This window comes from Ipomoea nil, unplaced genomic scaffold (assembly GCF_001879475.1).
Source record: "Ipomoea nil cultivar Tokyo-kokei standard unplaced genomic scaffold, Asagao_1.1 scaffold2279, whole genome shotgun sequence".
Taxonomy (NCBI): domain Eukaryota; kingdom Viridiplantae; phylum Streptophyta; class Magnoliopsida; order Solanales; family Convolvulaceae; genus Ipomoea; species Ipomoea nil.
Window position 1 is genome coordinate 106568 of NW_017618707.1, and position 11259 is coordinate 117826.

Sequence of the window (11259 nt, forward strand, 5' to 3'; positions counted from 1 at the left end):
GAAAGGAATTGATCAAATACTTCATATCTAAACACCATATCAATCTACCTCTACAGCCTTCTCTATAATTGCAAGGATGGTGAAGTGCAAATGTGATCATTTCAAGAATGCAAATAATCTTATACCTTATCTCTACTTAACTAATAACTCCAAATAGAATCAGTTAATTCATAGATGGTTAATGAATCTAATAAAGTATAACATTACAATTAACTGCGTTATATGGTAAAATTTTCAGTGTATTTAGGCACAAGTTTTTAATATAATATTCCCTTCAGTTTTTTTTTTTTTTTTTTTTTTTTTTTAACATCTAAAACCAATAAAACTATAAAAATCACTAGAAATCGCATCTAATAAAAAAAATTAGGGAACTCTCCAGGTGAGAGGTCATAAGATCGAGCATCAGTGGAGGCGTTGTTGACTCTTTGTGCTTCATTAGGTTGAGAAAGTATGTTTGAACAGATACTATAATATAATAGGGTCAGTAACATTCAAAAAAAAAAAAAAAATAGGGATAGAATATAGTCAAATTAATATTGAAGATTAGATTTGGAAATATTATCGTAATCAATGACAACATAAAAGAATTAATTCATTAAAAATAATATTAAAAAATCACCAATGTAGGTGGACCAATAATACTCCCGAAGTTGGAGCCATGAGTTTTTTTTTTTATAAATATTCTTTTATATTATTTTAAGATTCATAATATAATCTTGTTTTAGTTTTCTTAGGGATTACAATTAAAGAATCAAAAGATTATGAAATCTTTAAAAGATCTCAACAACTTTGTATAGAGATTAGCGACTTAGACGATGTGTGTCCATCATTAATTATTGAAGCACATGCATGCAACAGCATGGTAAGTAATTTTGTTGTCACTATAAAAAGAAAACGATTACAATATAAAATACAAAAATAATAAAAATATTCTCAAAAAAATAACTCTTACCACACGTATCTACATCTCAAAACATGATAAGTCTCAATTCAAATTATAGGCTTGATTTATGTTCGCTTTTTTTTTTTTTTTTTTTTTTTTTTTTTGTTAATTTTTTTATACATTATGCTATAAGAGTTATACTATATAATTTTTTGGATAAAAAGATCCTTACCATTATAACTTTAGTTATCTTTTCCCATTATTATTACCATGTAAATGCATACACAATATCTTATATATATATATATATATATATATATATATATATATATATATATATATATATATATATATATATATATTCTTTAATGGTAATAATATGCGTCGATATTATATATTGGAGTAATATAAAAAATAATTTTAGGGCTTGATTTCATTTAACTTTTAATTAAATATTACCATAATTATATTATATTTAGTAATTTATCATTTTTAAAATTTTTTCTTTAATAATATTAATCGTATCGTAATTAATTGTTTTTCAATGATCATATAATATGCTAACTTTATCAACTATGAATTCTATAACTATAAATATTTTAAAAAATTGTATACTCTTACTTAATAAAATATTTTAATATAATTAAGATTTTAATATTGAGTATTAATATTGGACATCTAATATTGAACACCTAATGTAGTCGCTCTTAAGACAATAAAGATTTATGTGTATGACATGACAAAATGTGTGATGTGGTGATGATTTTTTTTTTTTATAGGTGTACCTAGGATTTTCACCGTCGGACACAGTGACTAATCCCCTCGCTGAATTGTAGGCACATCTTTAAGGTGGAATAACTGGCCTGCAGATTTAAGGATATTCCATTCCCAAAGCCAAGGATCAAATCCTTGACCTTTGGTTAAGGATGGATGAGTACGTCCCTTCCATTCAACCATACCCTCCAGGTTTGTGATGTGGTGATGATAAAACAGTGTTGATATGACAAAAAGTATTATATACAAGCTACCTCAACCTCCTTTTTTTTTTTTTTTTTTTTACTTTCCAAGTAGAAAGCTAGAAAATAAAAAATGACAATAAAGGAAAATTTTATTTATTTATTTCTCTTTTTGAACATCTTCCAAACATCAATGTGGATATAAATACTATAAACGTAAAAATAATAATTTGACTAAGAACTTCATAACATTCTCTTTTTTTATTGTTTTTTTAATTATTTTTTTTATGTAATACTGAATTACTGAGTATGTTACAGAGTTAACGCCACACTAAAATTCAAACCCATGACTTCCAATTTGGAAGAGTAACTTCATGCCACTAGACCACAAGATCAATATTACTCGACCACAAGATCATTAACTATCAGAATACATTTAATTCTACTAATTTAGAATTAAACTACTTTTTATATCTCATTTGGAGAGAATTTTTTTTTAACACCTATTAAAGCATTCATAATTCAATAATTTAATAAAAATGAACCATACTTCCGCCACTTGAATCTCATATATAGTTATTACTATTAATATATTCTACCTACTGATAATATTTTTCCCTATTGTTGCCTTGTGTAACACTGCTTCATTCATTTCTAGTTAACTATCAACCATTAAGGAATTCTCTCCTTTTTTTTTTTTTTTTTTTTTTTTTTTTTTTTTTTTTAAGCTTAGCTTAGCTTATCTATGTGCTGAACCATGAAAGAACGGAAAATGGCAAGCGAAAATAAAATCAATTATTTCTCTTTATATTTTGCTTATGCATAAACAGTTAATTTTACTTTTTAATCTTTAATAATAATAATAATAATAATAATAATAATAATAATAATAATAATAATAATAATAATAATAATAATAATAATAATAATAATAATAATAATAATAATTTTAAATTAACTTAAACGACTTTTTTTTTTTTTTTTTTTTTTTATTGAAGCAAGATTTAAACATCTGCTTATTATAGTAATCAGTTATCAAAACAAAACACACTTCCCACTCTCGTAGTTGAGGTTATAGAGATACGAGGTGATGCCATCATATTTGAATAACGCAAAATGGATAGATTTCTATAAATAAAAAAAAAAAATCAAGTCGGACGTATTAATTGTAACACATTTTATAATTTGAAGCAATTACTAAATGAGTTGTTAATAACAATTACTAAATGAGTTGTTAATGCCACAAATTAAACTATGGACTATATATACCCAGACTATGTGGTTTAATAGTACTCGGGTTGGACTTCTATTTGGAAGGTTACGAGTTCGAGCCTCAGTGGAGGCGTTATTGATTTTTTGTGTCTCAGTAGGTTGAGAAAGTATATGAACAGATACTACAATGTAATAGGACCAGTAACATCCAAAACTATGGACTATATATAAATATTTATTTTTAATATACATACACTATTTAAGTACTGAATTAATACTCAAATAATGTACCTTCAAAAAATGAATCTTTAATATATTAAAAATATACCTTTTGATATATATATATATATATATATATATATATATATATATATATATATATATATATATATCAGTGATCCATCTAGTCTATGGTATAATGATTGTAATGGGTCAAGTTCACGTGTGGTCACTCACCATTGGATATGTATAAATACACCACAGAGTGTTAAAAAATGCACCATTAGGTGTATTACATTTTTTGGTGTGCGGTGCATTTGTTCATTTTATTCTGGTGCATATTTACTCGTTTCATTTTGGTACTGCAATGCATTTAATGCATACCTAATGGTGCAATCCGCTATAACCGCACGAGAGTACATTTTTAAACACAGTATAGTATATTTATGCATACCTAATAGTACAATCTGCATTGACTGAGAAGCCCTGTCAGCACATGAGCTGATATTACCATGCCGACCAGACCGGGCATATATTTATATATACAACTCAAAGGCCAAAAATAAAAGAGGCAAATACCAAAGCAATCATCACACTCATAATAAACTTGATTTATTCATAATTAAAACTAGATGAACAGACAACAACCACCATAATAATAACTAGTTTTATTACATCTGCAGTTTTTTGGACATAAAATGCTAAGAAACTAAGAAAGAGTGGTTGAATAGGGCAGTTTATCTAAGCAACGAATGCCAGCAAAAATGGGGGTTTGGTTATAAAAAACAACCCGAACGCTGGTTGTCATGGCAGAAGAAACAGATCTATCTTTCAGCCATGGCCAAAGCTCCCCAGAAACATAGCATCACACCTCACAACTGCCTAAACCAACCACAAGGATGGATCAATCAAGCCCAGACCCAACCAACACATGAAGAACCCTCCCGTTCGACTAACTGCAGACTCAAGACTCGATACTCAACTAACTCCAGACTCGATATTCAACTAACTCCAGACTCAAGACTCGATACTCAACTAACTCTAGACTCGATATTCAACTAACTGCAGACTCAAGACTCGATATTCAACTAACTCCAGACTCAAGACACGGTATTCAACTAAATGCAGACTCGATATAATGGAAAATGAACATATACTTGTTGAGACTAGATTTTTTTTTTTTTTTTTTTTTTTTTTTTTTTTTTTTTGCTTTTAGGTGAAAATAAAGTAATTACTAGACCATAGAAGAGTCTTCTTCGGATCCAATACCCGGGACGGATCTGTATGTTCAGAGTTCAGAAGTACGACCAGGATGAAACCCGCCAAGTTACCGCAGGGCAAAAACTCTTGCAACAGCTAACTTCTTCAGAAGCTGGAAAAAGGAATCGAACCGGCCATTCTCACTGGAAAAGGAGTCCAAAGTGTTGGACCAGGAAGACCCGCTATGGAGCTAAGACCTACTGTACTGCTACGAATATATATATTAACTTTACTGATGGGGTTGGTTTTTCGAAAGCTAGCTATCCTCAAGAAAGAACATCGTACCTCCAAAGCTTCTCTCCAAGCGAATCGACGCCACTAGAACTGATTCCGGGGCAATTCTGGATGTTCAAACCGACAAGGCTACTGCCCAGCTTAAGCAAGAGAGGCAAGGTCTTGTTTGACACCATTGCACATCCCGACAGAGAAAGGACGTGCAAAGAAAGCTGAACTGCCTCGGTGAGTGCCACAATGCCAGAATCGGTGATTCTGGACTTGGAAACATCGAGCTCACACAGCACGGAGCAATGGTCAGCAATTGCCACTAAACTCACATCGGTAACATAGCCACAGCCATCGAGGTTGAGTGTCTCGAGGGTCTCACCATGTTGCTTTGCTATGGCGGAAACTGCAAGATCTCCAACGTTAACACATCCGTTTAGGTTCACCTTGACTAAACCCTCCTCGCAGCTCAGAACAAGATTGAGAACCCCATCGTCTGTTATACAATGAAGCCCGGTAAAGTCCACATGCACCAGTTTGGGGCAAAGTTTACTCAGAACACCCAAGCTAGCATTGCCAAATCCAGGGCAGTTGCGAATCCACAAAGATCTCATAGAATTACAAGGAGACAACAGGGGGCATTCAAACGCTAAGTCCTTGATTCCAATGCAGTTTTCTAAACCGAGAGTCTTCAACTTCCCGCCACAATGCACTAGAATACCAAATAACCCAGCCTGGGTGATCCTGTGGCAGTTCTCCAACTGAAGGCTTTCAAGTGACCCGGCAGCTTTAGCAAAAGCAACCAATCCATTGTCCGATGGAAAAGTGCAACTTCGGAGGCTAAACTGCTTCAGGTTTGGGCAACCTTTACCCATAGCTTCAATCCCCAAGTCGGTAACACCAGAGCAATCTATTATCGAAAGGCACCTCAGCTTCTGTAGACCCTTACCATTTCCCATGACCCATAAACCTCTCTCAGTTAGATTCTTGAGACCTGCGAGAGCTAGGTCAGTCAATGCAACACCGTAGTATCCAATAACAGCAAGACACATATCGCTTATGTTCAATGACTGGAGCTTAACCTTCATGAGAACCTCACCAGCTGTCGAGAAAAGACTTCCGATTCCTTGATCCCCAACAAGAGGGCAGTTCTTCAATGCAACAAATTTCAAGTTAGGACAGCATGCACCAACAGCTTTCAGGCTTTCATTCCCGATTTTTGAGCAAGATTCGATAGTTAGAGAGGTCAAATTGGGACAACTCTTTGCAATTGCCATCAAGGACTTGTCGGTTATTGATGGACAATGGCAAAGATCAAGCTTCTCTAACAGATGGCACTCATTTGCAATCTCGCATAAACCTTCATCTGTAATAGAAGATATGTTCCACAGAGAAAGGGCCTTTAGAGAAGGACAACCTCGAGCAATAGCTTTTAAGCCAGAATCAGTGACACCACGAACGGAGTTGTTTCCTCTAATAGAAAGCTTGCCCAGTCCTCCATGGCTTCCAGTTCCAACAGCAATAGCAGCAAGTCTGACATCTGTAGCTTTCTTTCCATCAAGGCACCTCGAAAGATAACCTTCATCCTTGGCATCTTGATATGCAGCCTTGCTTTCAGCAACAGGAGATTGAACAAGCCCATCCTTATCCGACTTGATGTCAGCTTTCATACCGGAATCAGACATTTCCTTGGGCTCCGAAGGCTGAATGCTTTTGTTGCTAAAGATCTCATCCCTGCGGAGAGAGCTTAAAAGCATGAGCCAACGCTTGGACGTACAAGCACAGGCACTTCTTTCTTTGCCATCATGAACACGTCTGAATACCTCAAAGAGGCATTCATCTGGAAGGACTTCAATTGTAGGCTTCTTCTTCGGCTCAAGTCCTTCACATGCAACAACAGGGGTACCGACTCGAGCCCTCTTGCAAGGAGGAAAATACCCATCCACACGAGGATGAAGGGACAAAAAGGAACCCGAGTCCTTGGAACTGGGGTACATAGGCCCCCCTGGGAAAAACTCATTGTGACCTGAAACCATAAACGAAATGGGCTTTACAGATATCCAAGAATTAAAAGAAAAAACTCCCAAAATAGACAGTACCAGCTTCCCAAGCTCAGATCTTAAACTCAATATGATATACACCCAAATTATTTAGGTTCACCACACTTATTGAGTTACCTAATAGAGCTTAGGAACCAGAAGACTATACAGTAAAGACAGTATAATACATGATTGCTTTGTACCTAGCTGAGGGCCAATCATACAAATTCAGCTAGTAAAAGGACAGAGTCCTTGTATTCATGAGAACATACATGAAGTTTCACAATCAACACAGCTTATCAAGACCTCCAATCAACAAAGCTTTCCATATAATCATAGATTTAAAGCCTTAAAATTAAGCATGGTTGCAAAGATAGCAACTGACTTGTAAAGTAAACAAATAAATACAACCGCAACTTCTACTAAGAAATCATTAGAAACATGTTTAAACAAAGAAAGACACTTGTTACACATAAATATCAAGAATATCACAGAATTTCAGAAATAGAAAAGCATGAACCAAAACAAAACCCATTCAAGATTCGAGGCCATACCACTGAATTCAAAGATTTTAGACATGGGTATTGGTGGAAGATCCGGGGCGGGTTAAATCCGAAAGTTGTGAGCCTAAAAAACCCTCCACAAAGAGCAAAAATTGAAAGAACAAGCAAGAACAGGAGTATGATCAATAGAGGTTCAAGAACAGGATGCATCAGATGATAGAAGGTGTGAGAGATAATCACAAGAAAACCCTATTGAATAGGGCAAAAATAGAGAGGAAAATCAAAGCTGGGAGGAGGGGCGTTGGGGCAATGACAGGCCGAGTGCGTATGAAGATGCATATGTACAATGTACGTGTGAGTTGAGAACACTCAACTCGGGCAGGTGGGGGCGTCTGATGTATTATACTATGTATATCTGATGAAATGTGACGTTAGATTCCTGAAAATTTCTTCTCTTTCTATGCTATTTTTTCTAGAGAGAGAGAGAGAGAGATTATGAACTGTGAAGTAAGAGAGAGAGGTGGGAACGTGCAAAGTGCAATGAACCGATGCTGAAAACATGGGCGGTGTATACAATGTTTCTATGCCTCTGTTCAAACAATTCATAAAATTATATCCTCAAAAGATTTAATTCCAGTTTTAATGTATGATGATGACACTAATTGAAGCATGTGCCCCATCTTAATTAAAAATCTCCTCACGTGTGCGGTGAGTTTTAAGCCCGACCTTTGGTCTGGCTCTGATATCAAATTAAAGCATGTATTTCATTTTAACTAAAAGCTTAAACTCATAGTTAGATTGCATATTAATGGTTATATGCTCAACAACACTGTCCACGTAGACAGTTCAATTGGTCATAGGAGTGAAGTTCGAAAATAATGATCTCATGGTGGCTTAGGCAAAAGTCTAACATCTATGTTTAGTTGAATTGCTATGATTTAAATTCTCTCAAATGTTCTGTCAGGACGTGAGGAGCTTTTGGGAATAATATATAACGACACTTTCACGTTTAATGTTATTTTATTATTATTATTATTTTTAATTTCATAACCCTGTAGTTTTTATTTTTTGAACTAAAAAGAATGGATAATTCAAAGAAAATTCTAGAATAAATTAATCATGAAATTCCTCACCGAATATTAAAGTTTCGGGAAAAAGTTCCGGGAAAGACGCTTAAAAAGTTAAGAACCTCTCTGAAATAGGTCAAAAAGTCTAATAATAATCATATTAATCATCATATTAGCTGTATTGTAGGAACATTAAAATTTCCGAAAATTAAAGGATGCTCAAAATCTCAAAAAGTTACAAATCTCTCTCAAATTAATCAAAAAAGATCAGATTAATAATCATATTAGTCGCTTTATTATGTTTTATATATGGAGACATGCCTCGCTTTGGCTATCCCCCTTTGATCTTTGGTTGGCAAGCTTTAACTAGGTTCTGAACGAGTCCCAAAGCATATTACTACCTTTCAACCAATTAATCGTTCATTAAAATGCCCTACTATATTGATTTTTTTTTTTTTAATTTCTTGTCAAATTTAATCTTAGTTGGGAACTAAATTTAATAAAAAGAAATTAAATTGAATCCATCCTAAAATGGAAACCAAGGACCTAATATGATTACATTAAAAGGGTATGATGAAAAATGTAGAAATCACATTATAATTAAAAGGAATAAGGTTCAAATTGGTCATTGAACGAAACGTGAAAGTACAATTTGACCACTGAAAAAAAAAAGTGCAATTAGATCACTCAACGCTCCAAATGTATGCAATTTCACCTGATAGCAAGTTAACATCACATCTAGCAGGTTGCATGTTAACGTGGACGATGACTTGACATTTTTTTCTAAATTTCCTTTTCATTTCTTCTTTTTATTTTTGATAACTCTTTTCTTACATAAAATCTGCTGCAGTATATATTCACTTTTTTTTTTTGAAAGATATATATTCAGTTTATATAATAATTAAAATGTTAATAAATAGAATGAAACAGGATCTCCTACTACTGCTTCCGAAATTATACTTAAACATTCTAAATTGTCCAACTACTTATTTTTCTTGCCCTTCCAACATCTTAATTATTATTATATAATCTGTTTCATTTTATTTATTAACATCTTAATTATTATATAAACTGAATATATACTGCAGCAGATTTTATGCAAGAAAAAGGTTTTCAAAGATAAAAAGAAGAAATGAAAATGAAATTTAGAAGAAACAAATGCGAAGTCATCGTCCATGTCAACATGCAACCTGCTAGATGGGGTGTTAACCTACTATCAGGTGAAATTGCATACATTTGAAGTGTTGAGTGACCTAATTGCACTTTTTTCGTTCAGTGGTCAAATTGCACTTTCACGTTTCGTTCCGTGACCAATTTGAACCTTATCGCTAATTAAAAACTAACCTTGTAATTAACTATAATAAAACTAGTAAAACTATTATGATGTTAATTAATAAACGGTTTAGAGCTAGAATAGAAGATTAATTTTGTGGAATTATCATATTATCTCAAAATTAAATGTTAATTTAATGATTTTCAAAAAAAAAATGTTAATTTAATGAAATTTGTAATAGAGCGTTAATTGTGGCAATGTAAATAATGTTATCAACTAAATATAATCAAATTAAAAGTCAAAAACTAAATATAGCAATACTATAATAGTCATGAGATTAAAATTAAAATCTTCTCTATTTTTTTTTGAAAATAAAATCTTCCCTATTTAGTTCTATTATATACTCTTTTTATTCAGTACTCAAGAGTCAAGACTATACTATTTTTATTCAAACTTAAAGTTGTTCCTCAAAAACTTGTATGTTCATCTTCAATTAAACTAATGAATATTTCATATATCCATTTTCATTAAATTCTACGTTCATTTTAGACTTTGGCTCTGTTTAGTAAAATAATTAGTCTATCAGTCAATTTTGACTTATTTGAGTATTTGACCACTATAATATTTGATTTATTAGCTTTTCGTAACAACTTATTGCTTCAAAATATTAAAATTCAAAAGGCTGCTCAGAGCAGTTTTTTCGATCAATTTTTTTATAAAGTCATTTTATATGTAACCAGCTAACAACTAACAGGTAATTTATCAAACACTTTTCTACAATAGTGTATGCTATCAACTAGTCAAACTCACTAACAGAATCAGCTAACAATCATTTATCAAACACTCCTTTATGTTAAAATAAACATATATACTTTCAAAGAGTTTGTTAGCTGTCAAATTATAAAAATACCACGTTCATAATTATTTTTAGTATATATATGAACGCAGCAATATCTGTAGATGCTTTAGACACAATAAAATAATGCAATTTGGATTATATATATATATATATATATATATATATATATATATATATATATATATATATATATTGTATAATCATTTAATTTTTATGTATATTAAGAAATGCATGTGGATAAGTGGATGAACATACACAAATCATATAATTAATTCATCAAAAATGTGTAATTTTGATTGTAGGACTTTATTTTTCTGACCTGAAAATTCTCAATCTCAATAATATGGAGTGTTGGTAGGTTGGTACATCCCACTTTCTTCATACACCCAATAAATAAATAAATAAATAATAGATCACCATTTGCTATTTATAGTAGTAGTAGTAGTATTATAGTATTATTGTTAAAAAAATTAATGTATATACCTTTGAATTGACTCTTGAATACCTTAGCTAGCTAGCACTACTAGGTTAGTCTTTTGACCGAGAAAGAATTGAATGATTTTTTTAGTAATAAAAATAATAATTACAATAATAAGAGTTTCTCCTTTTCAAGTTGACAATTTTCTAAATTTGATTTACAATTAAGGTATGCATGGATCATGGATGTTAATTTGACGCACTCGTCTCTAACCTAAAATATGATGATTGATTAATCTAATTACTAAAGTTTCTAGTATATGTTTTCTATGTTTCTTTACTTTTTGAT

At 32.1% G+C, this 11259-nt stretch overlaps 1 protein-coding gene across 1 annotated transcript; it reads right to left on the reverse strand.

Moving 5' to 3' along the window:
• Positions 1 to 3868: 3868 nt before the first annotated feature.
• On the reverse strand, positions 3869 to 7806 carry LOC109150566 (EIN3-binding F-box protein 1-like). The gene is made up of 2 exons (XM_019298504.1): positions 7346 to 7806; positions 3869 to 6778 (listed from the first exon to the last, which is right to left on the reverse strand). Exons 1-2 carry the CDS (start codon positions 7368 to 7370, stop codon positions 4797 to 4799), a joined length of 2007 nt encoding a protein of 668 aa, XP_019154049.1. The 5' UTR covers positions 7371 to 7806; the 3' UTR covers positions 3869 to 4796.
• Positions 7807 to 11259: the final 3453 nt, after the last annotated feature.

Bases quoted from the DNA above. Each gene is read 5' to 3' on its own strand.
- LOC109150566 (XM_019298504.1), bottom strand. From the start codon at position 7,370: ATGTCTAAAATCTTTGAATTCAGTG. The intron at 6,779-7,345 runs GTATGGCCTCGA...TTATGGTTTCAG, and splicing joins TAAAATCTTTGAATTCAGTG to GTCACAATGAGTTTTTCCCA.